Source organism: Phocoena phocoena, chromosome 4 (assembly GCF_963924675.1).
Source record: "Phocoena phocoena chromosome 4, mPhoPho1.1, whole genome shotgun sequence".
Classification (NCBI taxonomy): Eukaryota; Metazoa; Chordata; class Mammalia; order Artiodactyla; family Phocoenidae; genus Phocoena; species Phocoena phocoena.
The window spans coordinates 15317426-15336290 of NC_089222.1; the positions used below are offsets into that span (position 1 = coordinate 15317426).

At 36.7% G+C, this 18865-nt stretch overlaps 1 protein-coding gene across 2 annotated transcripts in view; it reads left to right on the forward strand.

Annotated features, from left to right (window-relative positions):
• The window catches only part of DNAJC13 (DnaJ heat shock protein family (Hsp40) member C13), a 123033-nt gene that overhangs the window by 68931 nt on the left and 35237 nt on the right, over positions 1-18865 (forward strand). For both annotated transcript variants that reach the window (XM_065877076.1, XM_065877075.1), the window contains exons 31-42: positions 317-362; positions 2273-2427; positions 3810-4011; positions 6081-6196; positions 6795-6873; positions 8283-8418; positions 11025-11209; positions 11642-11716; positions 12905-13024; positions 14865-15044; positions 15966-16133; positions 18186-18299. In XM_065877076.1, the coding sequence (XP_065733148.1) occupies positions 317-362; positions 2273-2427; positions 3810-4011; positions 6081-6196; positions 6795-6873; positions 8283-8418; positions 11025-11209; positions 11642-11716; positions 12905-13024; positions 14865-15044; positions 15966-16133; positions 18186-18299 (1576 nt within the window). The remainder of the gene's footprint in view (positions 1-316; positions 363-2272; positions 2428-3809; positions 4012-6080; positions 6197-6794; positions 6874-8282; positions 8419-11024; positions 11210-11641; positions 11717-12904; positions 13025-14864; positions 15045-15965; positions 16134-18185; positions 18300-18865) is intronic.

Sequence of the window (18865 nt, forward strand, 5' to 3'; positions counted from 1 at the left end):
TAGAAATTAAACTGTTTGGGAATATGGATTTACAAGTTACCTTTTGTGGCTCTTATTTACATATAAAAGATGTGGTCTTAAACAACAAGGTCCTACTGTATAGCTCAGGGCACTATATTCAATATCCTTTGAGAAAACATAATGGAAAAGAATATTAAAAAAAGAATGTCTATATGTGTATGAGTCACTTTGCTGTACAGCAGACTGGCACAGCATTATAAATCAACTATACTTAAAAAAAATCTGGTCTTAGAAAACTAAGGTTACTAAATCTAAATCAGTTCCTATACCTGATAAGTAATTTTCTTTTTCGTAGATTTTTGAAGTACACACATACCAAACAGGCTTTCAAGTCAGAGGAGGTAAGGCAAATTAATCCTCTGAATACGTGACTTAATACTGGGGAAGCTGTCTTGGCACTAAAGTTTACTTAGCCGTGAATTTTCCTTCCTTCCTTTCCTTATAAGCACTTGAGGGCAGGTATTTTATTTTTTGCATTCCTTGTGGTACCTTGCACATAGAAGGTCTAAGCTAATATTTTTAAAATGAAAATAAATGTTGCCTATTAGAATTAATAATTAAATTGTAGATATGAATTATAACCTGACATTGCTATGATTATAACTTGTTCCCTTAGTGTAAAATTTACATTAGTAATGTTCATAAATAATTCAGTATATACCTGAGTCTCATATAGTCAGCTCAGATTCAGTAAGACCTCCACCTTCTTTTTGTTCATATCCCAACATGTTAGAAGTGCTAAGTTTCTTTTTTGAAGGTACTTAATCTTTCAGGTGCTCTCAAGTATTATTGCCATTTTACTGGGGAGGAAAAGTAGGAATCCAAAAAAAAGATGACTTATCCAGGTAGCTCTGACAAAATGTAGCTTTATACCTGCATTTTACAGAGATATTTATTGTAAACACATAACTGAATTGTGTTTGAAATTTTGTTAGGCTTTTCATGGAACATTGATTTTCATATTTTATTGAGAGCAGAATAAACCAAAACTAGACCACTGTTTAAGAGACTAACCAAGGAATGTTACACCAGTCTGACAACAGACACAAGACCAAAACTGCATGTTTTATAGAGAAGCCAGTAAAGCCCTAGAAAGTAATCTGTCTACAGTCTAGTAATACTAAAGTGATACCCATGGAAGTATGATTTCCATAGCTTTATGCAAACAGAAAATGAGAATATAAAGTTTTTAAAAAATTTGCCCCTATTGTTACCACCTTAATGTAACATTAGGCACTTTTAATCATTCTTTTTTTTTCCTTTTTTTCTGTGAAGTTATGCATATGTAATCTTTTTCTTCAAATTTGTAATATGAGAAACTATATACATCATTTTCCCTAACAGTATTTTGAATTACAGCCAAACAATATTTGTTTATAGCAGAACTCTAGATGTAGGAATTATGAAATAATAATATTCTAAAGAAGAAGCAATTCTTCACCCCAAAGTTTAACAGATATTCAGTTTATGGCTTTTATTAGTGAAAAGCCTGAAAATATTCATCATCTAATTTGTCTTTGCACTAAGTGGTAAAACCATGTCTGGGTTTCTTCCCCCCTGTCTCTCTGTCAGATCCTAGAAGAATAAAACATCCTCAGTTTGCCTAGAAGGAAATAAGAAAAGTATTCATAGTCTTTAGGAAGTTTTTCCATCAGGTAAAGAAATGAGTTTAAAATTTTAGCATGATAAATATGAACATTACCCTGACTTCATTTGGCCAGTCAGAGAATATGGAGTTCTTAGTACAGTTAATTATAATTACTTTGTATAGAAATACTCCATCTAAATTCTAGCCACATTTCATGAGGATAGGCTCTTTAAGATCTCAATTTTTCTATACTTATTTTTGAAAACAGAAGCAGGTGCAGGTGGGAACTATAGCCAACAATGTAACACAGAATAATTGATGTAAATCTTTGCAGAGTCTTCCTTGTGTTGTTCATTACTGTTATACATGGTCAAAAGCTAATTGTGCTAAATAATGTTGGCAACACCTGACCGATGAGGAGGTTAAGGCTACTGCAGGGTTAGAGCGGGTAGTTCCACCTTGGAGTTCATGCCAAGCCAGTTTATACCAGACACCTTGCACTTCTCATTTTGCCATTTTTCCATCTAAATTTCAAAAGCATAAAAGCAGTATGTTCCAGTTATTCTCCTTTCTTAAAATGTTCTCTAACCCCAATTCATTTATTAGAAAACTGAAAGATAACTTTAGTGTTTCTGATTACGTTTTTTTGGTTTTTTTTTAAAGACGAAAGGACAAGATATTTTTCAGAGAAGTATACTTGGGCACATTCTACCAGAAGCAATGGTTTGTTACTTAGAAAATTACGAGCCTGAAAAGTTTGCTGAGATTTTTCTAGGAGAATTTGATACTCCAGAAGCAATCTGGAGCAGTGAAATGAGGTAAATAGCCAGCTGATTGTATTTTACACACAGAATCTTTGCCTCTTCCCATCTGGTTTGACTTCTGTGAAAAGATTTCCTTTCACTAGTTACATAATCTAAAGCTACAGTAGTCATTGGTGCCAAATCAGGTGACTGCTGTTGACAAGGCCCTGAGCTTTTTTCTGTTTTAAGATGATTTGACACAATTACTGTTACCTTAATAGAGCTTTATATAAGGGTGGAGCCTATTACCACTGGTGCTTTTAGACAATTAATATCTATGTAAGAGATATATAGGAATAAAATCAAGACACTCCTTCTGGGTATTTGGAAATAGAACTGTACCCCACTAATTAAAAACTATGCCCACATGGAATGGATCAGTCTAGAGATACCCACAATCATTTTAGAATGAGGGCTCCCTAGCCAGCACATATTGACCATAATCTGGAGGTTAGCAGGAGAATGCCATAGGAAAAGCCTGTTTCCACCAAGAAAAAGGAGAGGCCCAGAAGCAGATATCAGTGTCCAGGCAGGCACTGTCCAGGAAAGACTCGGCAGTTAATGGTTCCAGTGTCAAGTCTGGCTCTCTGGAGAACCCCTTGGTCTTCTTAGCTGGATGGCAGTTGATCTTCTGAGTCAGTTACTCACTCTTCTTTGGCTGACTCATACTCACAATGCCACCTGCTCGTCATCATTTGGCTTCTCTGATAGGTTGACCTACAGGCTTGGCATATACTAGCCATCAATTTGAATATATTCTGTATGAATATTCATATAGAAAATTGAAAATTTTCAATTTGAAAATTGAAATTTCATATTGAAAATATTCATATTTTTCATTGGGAACAAATGTATAGGAACATGAATACGTTTATTACAGTTATTCTGTATAATATTTTTCTCTGGAGATTGGTTAGTATGAGTCTCTCATCTAAAAGATGTAGCTCTCTGTATACTGAGCAAATCAATTTTCTGCTTAGCTGAGGGCCAGATCCCAGGTTGTGCTACGTTAACTAAAATAAAGACCAGGCAGTGAGCTTCTTTAGGGTGATAGCTAACTTGATTCTGTGGCTGTGCCCTCATGCATGCAGATTCCATACCATTTGACTTTCTAATGACTGAATTTTCAATAAGAAGGGCTGATATTGTCAGCCTTTTTCTCTATGGTCTTCTTTATAGATCATATTACAAATAAGTTTATATCCATGGAGTGTTTTTACATAGTAAGTTTAGAATGCTCTGAGTAACATTCTTACAAGCTCTCATTTTAGGCCAATAACTAAGTTATTCTGAAGAAGATCCATTTAATTACCTTGAATGATTACCTGTCTTAACCTTTTCTTTAAAATAGAATAAAATAATGCCTTCATAATGCTTGGAGACTTTTCTAATTGTAGGCGCCTTATGATAGAGAAGATTGCTGCCCATCTTGCTGATTTCACACCTCGTCTTCAGAGTAACACAAGAGCACTTTATCAATATTGTCCCATCCCAGTTATCAACTACCCACAGCTAGAAAATGAACTATTTTGTAATATTTATTACCTCAAACAACTTTGTGATACACTCCGTTTTCCAGATTGGCCAATTAAAGACCCGGTAAGTCAGCAGATTAATTTTTGCCTTCTTAAACCATAAAAAATACCTCTAATCACTTCTGGGTATTTCTTCTTTCTGTGATAAGAAGGATAATAGCTTTCTTAAATATTCCTCCTTACTTAAGCACTGTGTAATTCTGAGTGTAGTTCAGTACATTTGGGTAAATCCCAAACTGAAAGACAGTTTTTTCAGGGAGCATGAAAGGACTTTACAATCTTGATCTTTTGTGACAAAAACAAAACAAACTCAATTTCATGTATATAATACAATTACATACTATAATAGCTTGGTGGGAGCTCATCTTTATAGGAGATTCATTAAGCTCACAGATGCTGGAGTTAGGCAGTCTGGGGTTGAGTTTCAGTTTGGCCATTAATGGCTCTGTATGTACATTCAGCGTACCGCTTGACTTCTCTAAGCCTCAGTTATGGTAATAGTACTAGTACTACCAATAGCAACTGTTTCATATGGTGGTTGGTAAGATTAAGTGAGAATTCACATAAAAAAACACAGCATATTCCTGGCACACACTGGAGGCAGTAAGTGTGACTTGCGCATTTGTATAGTAGTATCTGCTGTCGCAGTGCCGTTGGGACCCGTCCAACTTGAGCCCCTGGATACCTAGTGAAAGCCTGGAATAAAGTAGGCCTGGGTGCCCCTGTTGGTCTGTTACTATAGCAGAGGTTTTACCATAACCCTTACCATCAGAAGACTTAAGAACAATTGCCATTTGTACCACCAGGCACTGCCTCTTTACAGTGCAATGACCAAATGAAGGCAGGTAGACACTGCTGCTTGTTCCAGATTCAACATGAGATAGTAGAAAAAGTGTGGGCTTTTTAGTCAGACCTAGGTTTGAATCCAGCTCCATCACTTATTAACTGGGAAGTATGCAGCTGTCTCTCAGAACCTCAGTGTTTTCATGTATTACTGAAATTTTATACAAGAATTAAATCTGCAGTCTGTAAAGCACATACCTTCTTGGCACATAGGCATGCAGCAAATATTAGCCCTCTTCTTCTCACCCCTACCCAGACTCCCTTGTGTTCACTATCCCTTATGTTTGTTTGAATACCAGTATACCAGTAATTATGTTAGATCACCTTGAGAAGCATGCCATCATATACTGCTTCCTCTCTTACTACAGTGAATGCTAATTCCAAAGTTTTCCGTACTTTCTGAACGTTTCTTTAACAATTAAAAGTAGAGACAGGGCTTCCCTGGTGGCGCAGTGGTTGAGAGTCCGTCTGCCGATGCAGGGGACACGGGTTTGTGCCCCAGTCCGGGAAGATCCCACATGCCGCGGAGCGGCTGGGCCCGTGAGCCATGGCTGCTGAGCCTGCGCGTCCGGAGCCTGTGCTCCGCAACGGGAGAGGCCACAACAGTGAGAGGCCCGTGTACTGAAAAAAAAAAAAAAAAAAAAAAAAAAATAGAGACAAAAATTGGCAGAGAATTAAAATATCACTTTAGGGACCTCCCTGGTGGTCCAGCGGTAAAAGAATCTGCCTTACAATGCAGGGGACGCGAGTTCAATCTCCGGTCAGGGAACTAAGATCCCACATGCCACTGGGCAACTAAGCCCTGGCGCCACAACTACTGAGCTCTCGCGCCTCAAGTAGAGCTCACGTGCTCTGGAACCCGCGCACCACAACTACAGAGCCCATGTGCTCTGGAGCCGCCTGTCACAACTAGAGAAGTGAGAAACCCGCACACCACAACTAGAGAGAAGCCTGCGTGCTGCAGCAAAGGATCCCGCATGCCTCAACGAAGATCCTGTGTGCAGCAACTAAGACCCGACACGGCCAAAAATAAATTTAAAAAAAAATTAAAATTAATAAATAAATAATAAAATATTACTTTTTAAAAAATATAGCCCCATAACAAATACCTTGCTATCTGACCATTTAACAGTGCTAGAAGGTGATTTTGGTTATTTATATTTTAGAAAGCTGTTAATTGGTTAGCCTAGAAATGTCAGTTGAAATAAATACAGCACAACAACTCTGTAATTTAAAAATTATATTCTGAAATAGTTTAATAGATATAAATTTTAATTCTCTGTCTTTAAGGTTAAGCTTCTAAAAGATACCCTTGATGCCTGGAAGAAGGAAGTAGAAAAGAAGCCACCTACAATGTCAATAGATGATGCTTATGAAGTGCTTAATCTCCCTCAAGGACAGGGACCGTGAGTCATCTTCAGTATCATCTTCCTCCTTCTTGCAGTTTGTGTTATACATGAGGAAGAGATTTGACAACAGTGTGTCTAGGATAGTAAATGACAAACGTATAGGAAAGAATGCAGATTTAATTTATCATCAGTGAAGTTTTATAGTAGAATAGATATGTTAGAGAAAAAGTTTAAAAGACATTTTAAGTATAGACTGAATTTGTTCATTTTTGACAAGGCTGATAGTTAAAATAACTTAGAATTATAGTTTGAAGTGACAATTTGAAAAGTTAGTTTAAAATTCTTAGTTCTTCAAAACCCAAATATAGTTTTGTAATTTGAAGTGAATATGGTAACCTTGCATAGGGAATGTTTAGGTTTTATCTTTTATGTGTAAAGATAACACATAGGAATCATCTTACTTAAATCTTACTGGGTTTAATTTGATATCTACTATATGATCATACACAGTAAAAGTAAGGTTCTTAAAATATCATTTCAGATGATTGTGTAAGTACTTTCTTGCACCTTAAGCACTTTTAGATGATTTTAGATGATTGTGTAAGTATTTTCTTGCACCTTACTTAATTCATGAAACAGTTTTCCTATTTTGTAGGCATGATGAGAGCAAGATTAGAAAAGCTTACTTCAGACTTGCACAGAAGTACCACCCTGATAAGAATCCAGAAGGGAGGGTATGTACTGCCTTTGGAATTAGGGCTTTGGGGTTGACTTGCTTTTGCTTTATTACTATTTCAGGCAGAGGAAAGATACGCTCATCTTAAGCGCCAGTGTCTGCCTCATAATATATGTCCAGTATATGTTTAATTAACCTCTGACCCACGTGCCCAAGTTTTAAGCATAAATGATCTTCTCTCATTTTATCAAAAGAACTACCCTGTGACTAGTAACTTTTGGGTTTTATTCTCTTTCCTTACCCATGTCGGTTTGAGAATTAACTCTAATGGGCAGTCACATGAATAACTGAAAATTAGGATATGGGTGAACTGAATTCATTTGTAGGTGATGCCATTGCCACCCAGATTGCTTTGGGTAATTTATTTTTTTCTAATGACATCCAACTTCATATCACTCTTAATGAAAACGTAGAAAATTTGCTTCAGACTTAAAGTCATCTGCTGCCAGCATTCCCTGATCTTGTCTTTTCCAGCTTCCTACTACAGTGCCAATGGAGATTCATAAAAGATAAAATCAGACAAGGACCAATAAAAACAGTACTCATAGTTTGTTGCTAGAAACTTGGAGTAATTTCCACTGATTCAGGGCTAGTGTTTTTTATTAGAGACAGGCAGTATTCCCGAATAGGAAGACAGCATTGAAAAAGTGTCACTTTTATATGTTTAAGACATTTTTAATCAAAAGCCTGGGACATTTTTTGAGAAATCTAAAGCAATTCAGATTCATCTGGGAAAGAAAACAATCAATATAGGAAGAAATTTTGAAATTAGAATTAAGTTGCTAGACTTAAACTACCAGATATTAAAATACTCTATAAAACTGCAATAGTAAAATAGTATTATACTGGCACAAGGATCAACACATAGATAAGGAACATTATAGTATAGTAGTTTAAGAGCACAGATAGAGTCAGACCTGGGTGTGCATCTTAGCTCTGTCAGCAATGGGCTTTGTGACTTTAGGCAAGCTAACATCTTTAAGATGAGGTTAATAAGGGTACACACCTCACAAGGCTGTTTTGAGGATTAAGTGAGATAATGTATGTAAAGCATTTAGCACAGTGCCTGCCATAGTGCTCAAAAAACAGTAGTTCTTATCATAACTATTTTTATAACAACTCAGAAACTATCTCTGGTGTGTATGAGTTTAATATGACACATATGGTATAAGCTACTGAAGAAAAATTTTCAGTAAATGGTACTGAGATCATTGAATAAGTATTTGGAAAAAAAAATTGTTTCACCTTAAAAGTATACCACCTATATTACAGTTGGAATGAATTCCTTTATGTAAAAAACAAAACAAAATAGTAACCAAAGAATTTACTGGCAAAATACAAATCATCTATGTTCTAAGGTGTAATTCGAGATGTTAACAAAAGTTAATTGTCTTTGGTTACATACAGGATATGTTTGAAAAGGTAAATAAAGCCTATGAATTTTTGTGTACCAAATCAGCAAAAATAACAGATGGACCAGATCCAGAGAATATAATTTTAATTCTGAAAACGCAGAGCATCCTCTTCAACCGCCATAAAGAAGGTAAGGCATGTGTTATTCTCAAATTTTGATTTACCCTCCAGCTAATTCTACCATGCTCCTTGTTTCTGCAGCCTATTTCTAATTATTATTGCAAAAGACTCTTAGAATTGCATTTTAGTTATAGTAAAAGAGTAGTTTTCTGTAGTTAGAGTAGTTTACATTTCCAACCAGATTTCATTGTTCCGTCCTAAAGTACATTTCTGTTCTCTGGAGGTACTTGGTTAGTTTTTGTCTTTAGCCATTTAGCAGTAAACATATTAACTGAGATATAAAATGGACCTGGCATTTAAGGATCATTAAATATCTTTTATAAGACTGTACCTATCCATAAACCTCTGAAGGCTGAAAACACCAAGAGTGTTCTGGTTTTTAAAAAGCAACAGAAACTTTTCAAATGATCCTATATATCCCTTCACACCTCATTTCCTGTGGTAACTTTCGAAACCCTCTGATCCTGTGGGACAGTTTGAAAAATTTATAGATAAAATAGGTGTGATTTTGTAACCAAAAGTGGGATCCAGCTGCTCGCCATTCAAAAGCCAATAACGAGGAGGAAAGTTTGCTTTATTTTGGATGCCAGCAATCAAGGGGGTGGGGTGGAGGAAGGGCAGCTGCCTGTTCAAAGGCTGATTTCCCCCCACCCCAAACCAGTGGGCAAGAGCTTTTATAGGCTGAGGGAAGGGGCTACATGCAGAAACAGTCCAGTCAGCTCTGACAGTCATCTTAAAATTGGTCATGTGGTGGTCTGACCAGTGTCATCTTGATTGCTTTAAGTACAGTTAGTCTTCAGTTCCAGGGTCAGTTTGTTCCCATTTCCTTGAGGCCACATCTTAGAATTGTGGCAGCTTATGTCATGGCTATAGTCTGGTCATCATGTAGTTAACTTCTTCCACCTGGTAGGAGTTTTCAGTATTTATAAGAGAGCTCACAGGATATGGCTCAGAATATTATCTGTAGCCTTTGAGGAGGAACTAAAGGTGCTTGACTTTGCTTAATGACTAAACTATCATTTGGTCTCCTTTGACTGTTTGCCTTTGTTTCTGTATTTCCTCACTTCTCTGATTAAACTTATTCTTTGGCTAAAGTTTTTGTACAGGTGGAGGACATGGAGGGCAAGGACCATAGGGTCCTACTCTGTTTCAGTTTCAGGATACAGGTTATTGGAAATCTCCAGCATGTTTTCAGGGCTATTTAGTAGCAGCCAGAAAGCTAGGAGCATGTTGAGAATTTTTAAGACTCTGTTGAGGGTGGGAGTTGGGTTCAATATGGCATGTGTCCATTGGCTTGGGAACTAAACTTGTCTCACACACAAAGTGGGAGACCCATTTGCTCTATAGGATGATGGGAGAAAAAAGAGGACAGTGGGGATCTGAGATAAGCAGGAGTGTTGGGTAATTGAAGACAAGTAGGGCTCCAGTTTAAGTATTGGAGGGGACAGCGTAGGGATTGAGCAGCTTGGTCATTAGAGAACAGTGATTAATTGATTCACTTTTGCATATGAACTCAACAGAAAACATTTGTAAAGCATTTAGTTATATGGCATTTATCACTAATAAGAATGAGTTTAAAGAAGTCTTTTTCAAACCATTTGTTGTTTTTTGATGGCTGGTAAATCTATATTAGCCACAAGGTGCAGTTGTAGCTCATCATTGGTGTATTATCAAGGTCAGAATGTTTTTTCAGGCTGTCTTCCACTTTTCCCAAAGGGGGTTTATACTCAGTAAGTTGGGATGGGGGTCCTGATCTGATAGAACTTAACATTAATTCACTCTTCTTCTTATGTATGTATGTGTTAGGACTACTGGGACCAGTTCCAAGGGGCTTTTTTTTTTTTAAGCCATCTTAGAAATGAGTTAATTTAAAGCAGATTATTTGTCATCCTCAAAAGGCAAAAAGCTTTATGCTGATTTCAAGTGGGATGACAGAGATACTTATAAAGTCAAAGCCAATTAATTTACATATTTCCGCCTTGTAGGTTAGTTTAAAAAAAAAAGAATGAAAAGAACAGGAATTGAGCACCAGTATACTTCAGATTTCACTTTTAAATTTGCTTATCAAAATATGGAATTAGCCAAATACAGTTAATAAATTAACTTTCTATTTTGTATTCATAGTAACAAATTATATTCAGTATTTTCAAACATTTATTTTATGATAACTGGTAAAATAGGAAAGTACTCCTGTTATTCAGAAAGCAGAATATAAAATATTCACTCATTTAAATCAAATGTTTCTATCTCTTTATAAAGAGGTATGGGTCTCTGGTGCATTGGCTATGTCTTGCTGTCTGTGATCAGGTGAAAAGTTATAAAGATCACATGGACAACATAGAAAACAGATATTCTGCAAAGGATCAAAACCACTATACACAAAGTTCAGTTTTAATCTACCAGAAAATACTCTTTTTCTAGTGGAAACATTTTAGAAAAGTCAACCAAACAAGTTTGCTAGTTGAAAAGATCCAAGGGATTTGTACTTGGTTTAATTTCTTTTTATAAACTAGAATTAGGAAACATTTAAGATGTTGCATATTTTAATCTTTTTTTTTTTTTGGCAACATAATTGAAAGTAGTGTCAAAATTAACTTAGAACCATGATTATTTCAGATTTACAGCCGTATAAATATGCAGGCTACCCCATGCTAATTAGGACAATAACAATGGAAACTTCAGATGACCTCCTTTTCTCAAAAGAATCACCATTGTTGCCTGCTGCTGCAGAGCTGGCTTTCCATACTGTTAACTGCTCAGCCCTCAATGCTGAAGAGCTCAGAAGGGAGAATGGAATTGAGGTAATATGGAATGACCTTTGTCCTTGTCTTCAAGCTAGCTTAGGCAAACTGTATGTCTCTTAGCAATAAATAATTCACCAAGTACAAATACAGTTGATACAGTTTCTTTAATTTTTTGCAACAGATAACAATATTCTGTATATTATAATACCAAAATTAAAATAAATGGAGCTTTATTTCATAACGTGAATTGGAGAATATTGGATTCAAAATTGGTGAGCTTAATATTACTTGCAAAATAGCATAGTGGGATGCTTAAAAAAACTTCAGGGTCCTTTGTTTACTTGTTTATTTAACAAATGTTAATTGAGCAAATATTTCTTTGCCAAGTTTCAGATATTAAAAGGTTATTAATGTTTTATCCCTACCAGAAAAGGCTTTTCGGACTCCAACTCAAAATGGAGAGTTAATGGCTGACTTCTTTTTCTGCAGGTGTTACAAGAGGCATTTAGTCGCTGTGTGGCTGTCTTGAATCATTCTAGTAAACCAAGTGACATGTCTGTACAGGTAAGACTAAAACATATGGTTCCAAGAAAGTTACGCTAGACTAGTAGTTCAGGCTTTAACATCTGTAAGAATCACTTGGAGGGCTCATTAAAACCTGGTTTGCAGGCTTCCCTGGTGGCGCAGTGGTTGGGAGTCCACCTGCCGATGCAGGGGACGCAGGTTCGTGTCCGGTCCGGGAGGATCCCACGTGCCGCGGAGCAGCTGGGCCCATGGGCCATGGCCGCTGAGCCTGCGCGTCCAGAGCCTGTGCTCCGCAGCGGGAGAGGCCACAGCAGTGAGAGACCCACGTACAGCAAAAACAAACAAACAAAAAACCTGGGTTGCTGAGCTCTGCCTCCCAGGTCCCCTGCCCACAGAGTTTCTGATTCAGTATGTCTGGGGTGGGGCGTGAGAATATGCTTTTCTAACAAAATTCCCAAGTGATGCTGATGCTGTTGGTCTGTGTATCACACTTTAAGAACCACTGTGCTAAATCATATGTAATCTGTTGGCTTAATTTTTTTTTACCCAGTTTCAAACATTTGTCATTTTGCCATTTTTGTTTCACTTATCTTCTATCCCCTTCCTTAATTTCCTTCTCTACCTCCCTCTCCCATCCCTAGTGTTTTCATTGGCTTCTTTTCTGTTGAATTCTTTAATAGAAAAATCCATCAGGAGTTCATTAAGATCACTGTAGATGCATCTTTTTATGTGGCCTTTTGTTTATGCCAGCAAAATTTAGAATATAAAACAATCGAGTACAGGCTTTTGAGTTTCATCCTTATTTTTAAGTACAGTACATTATTAGAATTCTGGACAAAAATACTTTATTCCAGAGGTTGGCAAACTTCTTTTTATAAAGGGCCAGAGAGTAAATATTTGAGGCTTTCAGGTTATGTACAGTCTGTTGCATATTTTTATTTGTGATTTTTGCAACTCTTTCAAAATGTAAAAACCATTCTTAGCTTTCTGGCCATACAAGAACAGGGTTGACTTGGCCTGTTAGCCTTAGCGGCCATGGTTTGCCAACCCTGCATCTATAGGGAATCTTAACCAGAAATACTAATAATTCAATAGAAATGTTCTGTTTAATTTTGGAGTGTCATATATACCATTAAGCATTATTCACGAATCTCCGCTGATTTGATTTCCACTGTCTTAAATAAGGAGTGCACATGTGACTTTTTTTTTCTCTTATGTTGTCTGCAGGTGTGTGGACACATAAGCAAATGCTATAGTGTGGCCGCTCAGTTTGAAGAATGCCGAGAGAAGATCACAGAAATGCCTGGCATCATCAGGGATCTCTGTCGGGTGCTCTATTTTGGCAAGGTAGAGGTCATCTTTACCACTTTCTGGATTCAGTCAGCAGTGGGTTTTCTTGTCAAGTAGCCAGTCCCCAATTTATTAACTAGTTGTTTTCCTAAAATTATTTTCAAGTAAATTACATTTTTCACTGAAGCCTTGCTGTAAATGGTGGCTTTTGTTCCTGGGCTGGCCTACAAAGCGTAAGACTAGAGTGACATATCTAGAGGGAAGTTGGTCTCATGTGAATATTTGAACAGAGGCAGGGAAGCAAGAGAGAAGACTAGACTAAATCAATCTAATGAAAGTAAAGGACCACGTAAAACCTGAAACTTAAGAGTTGAGTCATTGCCTGGTGGAAAAGCTATAGGGAGGGATCTGAGAGCTTGCTGTTTCCTCCCAGTCTAGTACTGCCAAGGGAAGTTGTCTGTGGGTGATGTGATAGGTGGCTGGGAAGGAGAGTGATTTCTCAGGTAACTGGGCAGAGTGACAGTTGTGTTGGAATAGAACAGGATTAGGGTGCTGATCCCAGGCTAAGGTACCTAGAAATAAGGAATCTGATGAAAATAATGTCCTCAACTATATTTACTTGATGTCCTTAGAAGTGTTTAATAAGAATGCAAAGTCTGGTATAAAGAAGTAAATCTGTACACCTGCACTAAAGATATCATTGATACACTTAAGATCACTAGCACGTGTGTTGCTATTAATGCCTTATCAGTATTTTTAAAAATTAAAAATACAAGAAGTGAAACAAAGAAAACTGTATTCCCAAGTCTTTGACACTAACTAACCTCAAAGATAGTAATTCTGATACAAATCAAAACCAGAATGAGCTATCACCTCACATTAGTGAGACTGGCTATCACCAAAAAGTCTACAAATAATAAACGCTGGAGAGGATGTGGAAAAAAGAGAACCCTCATACACTGTTCACGGGAATGTAAATTGGTACAGTACAGCCACTATGGAAAACAGCATGGAGGTTCCTTAAAAAAACTGAAAATAGAGCTACCATACTATCCAGCAGTTCCACTCCCGGGTACATATCTGGAAAAATGAAAACACTAATTTGAAAAGATACATGTACTCAACGTTCATAGCACTATTTACAATAGCCAAGACATGGAAACAGCCCAGGTGCCCATCAACAGACAATTGGCTTAAGATGTGTATACACACACACACACACACACACACACACACGCAACAGAATGTTATTCAGCCATAAAAAAGAATGAAATACTGCCATTTGTAGCAACATGAATGGACCTTGAGAATATTAGCTTAATATAATAAGTCAGAGAAAGACAAACACTGTATATCACTTACATTTGGAATCTAAAACATAATACAAATGAATGTGTATACAAAACAGAAACAGACTCAGACATAGAAAATAAACTTATGGTTACCAAAGAGAAAAGGGAGAGAGAGGTGAGAAGGGACAAATTAGGAGTATGGGATTAACAAATAAAACTACTATACATAAAATAGATAATAAGGATCTACTGTATAGCACAAGGATTTATATGCAGTATTTTGTAATAACCTATAATGGAATATAATCTGCAAAAAAATCAAATCTCTATGCTCTACACCTGAAACTAACACAATATTGTCAATCAACTATACTTCAATTTAAAAATTAATTAATTTTCTAAAAATAGGAATTCTGTGTCTTTTCACAGGGTTACTTTTAATTTTAGGCTTTAAAAGATATAGGATTCAGATATAAACTGGTATTGAAAATATAAGAGGAGGTAAACACACAATAAGTTAGCTAGCTTGATATACATTGACAGCCTGTTTCTCTTGGGAGCTTTTTTTTTAATCCTGTAATTAATTCCATTATTCTTATTCTCAGAGTATTCCACGGGTGGCAGCTCTTGGGGTAGAATGTGTCAGCTCTTTTGCTGTGGATTTCTGGCTACAGACACACCTATTGCAAGCTGGAATTTTGTGGCATCTGCTTGGTTATCTGTTTAATTATGACTACACACTAGAAGAGAGTGGTATTCAGAAAAGTGAAGAAACAAACCAGCAGGTAACCTTAACACTACTTTAACATTGAATTTGAACCCATACCGTAGGTTAATGCAAAGCAAAGCCCTAGCTCAAAGCCTCAAAGGCATACACTGTTTTTCAAGGTTATTAAGTTTATTGCTCTTTAAGCCCCCAAACTTTTTTGTTGTTGTTGTGGTGGTGGTACGCGGGCCCTCTCACTGTTGTGGCCTCTCCCGTTGCGGAGCACAGGCTCCGGACACGCAGGCTCAGCGGCCATGGCTCACGGGCCCAGCCGCTCCCCGGCATGTGGGACCTTCCCGGACCGGAGCACGAACCCATGTCCCCTGCATCGGCAGGTGGACTCTCAACCACTGTGCCACCAGGGAAGCCCTAAGCCCCAAAACTTTTTATCTTAACCACTTATCCCGGAAGGATTCAAGGCAAGGGAATTTGCAATAGCATATTCTGCGCATAACTTAATCTTTTCTTGGTTACTCAGACTCACCTTTATTTTTGCAAAATTATGGTTGTGTATCACAGGGAGATCCTAACAGTGCTGTTGGGGCTAGCTCCCCTAAACACTTGAGAACTTACCTGATTTTTACAGATATTTTTTTCTGTCCTTTCCTGTTCACTGTCATTCATTACTCATTGTGATATGTGCCTGTAGCGATCAGATCTACCTACCCATCCCAATTCCCCACCCTATCCCCCAGTGTGCTTCTTCCAGTTATCTACAACATACCGTATTAGGTATAAATGAGTACATAGATTTTGATGGTCTCTCATATAAAGAAAAGAATAAGCTCTAACGTCAGTGTTGGGGACTTTTTTGTTTCTTTTTTTTTGCTTTCTGTTCCTTAATATGTTCCAAACTGTTTTGATTCCATAAAGGTACTGTTGCCTGTGTAAGATAACAGATCTATTTTAATGTCTTAATGTCTTAATTTTTTTATAACAGGAAGTAGCCAACAGTCTTGCCAAACTGAGTGTCCGTGCTCTGAGTCGCCTTGGAGGCTATCTGCCTGAAGAACAAGCAACACCAGAAAATCCAACCATAAGGAAAAGTGTAGCTGGCATGCTGACCCCCTATGTTGCTAGAAAACTTGCTGTAGTTAGTGCTACTGAGGTATGTGCTTCAGAAGTTGCCTGGGTTTTTGATAAATACTGCAAGATTCTTTAGACAGTAGAGGAATATAACAATGTTGATTGCTCTCGGAAACTTAAAAATTGAAAATGCTCACATGCTTGTTCTCTCAACTAAGAAATTTGGTTTGTTGTTGTGGCTTGATGCTGATGTTATATCAGCTCTACAAGTCCAGTCTCTCTGTAAGGGTAGATTAACTTCATGTTTCTCAGCTGTAGAGCTCCCCATAATTCTTAATAATATTGAATCAGAAAGGAACAGGACAAGAGAGTGAACTTGGAATGGACAGAGGACTGGGAGTCAGGAGACCCAGATTCTATTTTTAGCTGTTTGTTATAAGCTATAACTTACTTACACTCAGCATGGAAATCCTAAAAGTCAGTATATACACACATATGCATTCATGACAAAAATAAGTATGATCGTGGCAGATCACCCAACCTCTTCTGTGAGAATCATTGAGAAACAATCTAAGCTTTAGAGAATTGACCTATAGAAATCCATTAAATAGAATATCTTGAAGCCTCAAATTGTAAAGGTATATGGGAAGACATTAGAAGATGTTTAAAGTATTTTAAGTGAAAATGTTAAATCCCATTTTTGGTATTAAAAAATTGAATGGATGGATCTATATCAATATGTTAACTGTAGTTATCCCTGAATTGTAGAATTGTAGGCTATTTTATTTCATTTTCTCTGATAATCATCTAATAGTTTTAGAAGAAAAAAGGCCTCAGTGTTCCAAATGTAAAATATTTTTAGAATTTATAAACAACTTATTTGTTTTTTTAATCTAATCTGATTGAGTCTGTTTTCTGGTGCAAGACACTGCCTTTCAGATCCCCTGAGTAAGAGAGAAGAGCTTTAGATGCCAATCTTGATCTTGGTTCTTTTTCCGGACTTTGTGTTCACCAGTGTGAAGTATTTTGCTGACTGAAAACATTCTTTCCAGAAATACTAACAAGTTGTTGATTAACTATTACAGGAAAGAAAAAAAAAAAAGTAACACTTCAAAACAAGTTGTTGATTAACTACTACAGGAAAGAAAAAAAAAAAAGTAACACTTCAAAATTTTGGCCTGGACTCCATCTGGATTTAATAAAGTACTTATTTTAAACTGCCACTTCTCAGAGTTTTAAAATTTTCTTCATGATAAATTTTTTCAGTCATTTTACTTAACTGGTAGTTCCTGTTTTGAAAACAAGGGTTGGATGTCTTTTTGTAAGACGGAGGTAATAACCCACTGCTTTCCTCCTAGCACAGAGCTCTGTAAATGTAAAGTGTAAAAAGTTCTTATTAAAACATTTAGAGAATTCCTGGTATCCCAATGGTTAGGACTCTGCTCTTTCACTGCCAAGGGCCCGGGTTCAACCCCTAGTCAGGGAACTGATATCCCACAAGCCACAAGGCACAGCCAAAAACCAAAAAACAACAACAAAAAACATTTAAAGGAGAGTTAAATGTCTCTGTGTACACTTAAAATTGAGGAGAGCTAAACAAAGGGAAAGCACCCTGGATGGCTAAGCAGGCATAAGCTATGTCTGCAGAACTACAAGGTTTGGCCAAGAAAACCGGAACTGAGTCTCTGCCCATAAATTTTACTTCCCTTTCTAGGAGTATGCTTCATAAAGACTTAGATTTTGTTTTCAAATATATGTATGTAAAGGCAGTATGGTATGATTCTTTTTAAGCTTACATTTACTGAGTTTATAAAATGCTTTAACACAGGATATCGTATGTAATTTTCACAAAGCAGAGCAAATGTTAAGAATGTGAAGTCAAAACAGACTCAAATTTGAATCCCAGTTTCACCACTTAAGGGTTGTGAGACCTGGGGCAAATAATTTGATCTTTCTCAGTCTTGATTTTTCTCAGCTGCAAAATGGAAAATATTAACATACTTGGTAGAATTACTGAGATCTGTTATACTTAAGGCACCTATTACGGTGCTTGGCATGTCATAGACAATTTTAATGAATGGTAATTTCAATATATTTCCTAAATATTATAAAACAGTAATGTTCTTTCTCCTAGATTTTGAAGATGCTTAACAGTAACACAGAGAACCCCTATTTGATATGGAACAATTCTACAAGAGCAGAGCTACTTGAATTTCTTGAATCCCAACAAGAAAACATGATTAAAAAAGTATGTTACTATTTTATAAATTACTTACTCTAATGGAATCTCTGGAAATATAACTTAGTATTGATGAAACAGAAACCCGTTATTTCTCTATTGGGTGTTGATCAAGCCTATAGGTTTTGCTACCTAATATTTGGCCCATTTAATCATAGCATTCTTATTGTATTTAATATACATTAGGATGTTTTGTTGTGTTTTTAGTTACCATTTACATATAGCTGTCTTCTATTTTAACCAGTTTTTGTGCCCAGAAGCTCTGTTTTAATTGTTCTCTTTAGCCTCTTTTCCCCAGTAAATTAAAATTGCTTTCTGGTATCAAAATTGAATAATTTCTCCTATCCTGCCACCTTCTAGAGGAGAAACTATTAAGCCATGAGAAAAACAAAAGACAGTAAGTAGAATGGGAGAGAAGGAGAAGGCCTGGATAAAACAAACATTAGATGGTTGAGTCTTGATTGTTTAGAAGAAGTTGTGTTTTGGGGTTTGGACTTCATTAAAGAGTAACCATCACTGGGTGTCCTGAATTATTCAAAATTTAGTTTTGAATTCATTTCATGATAGTCACTCAG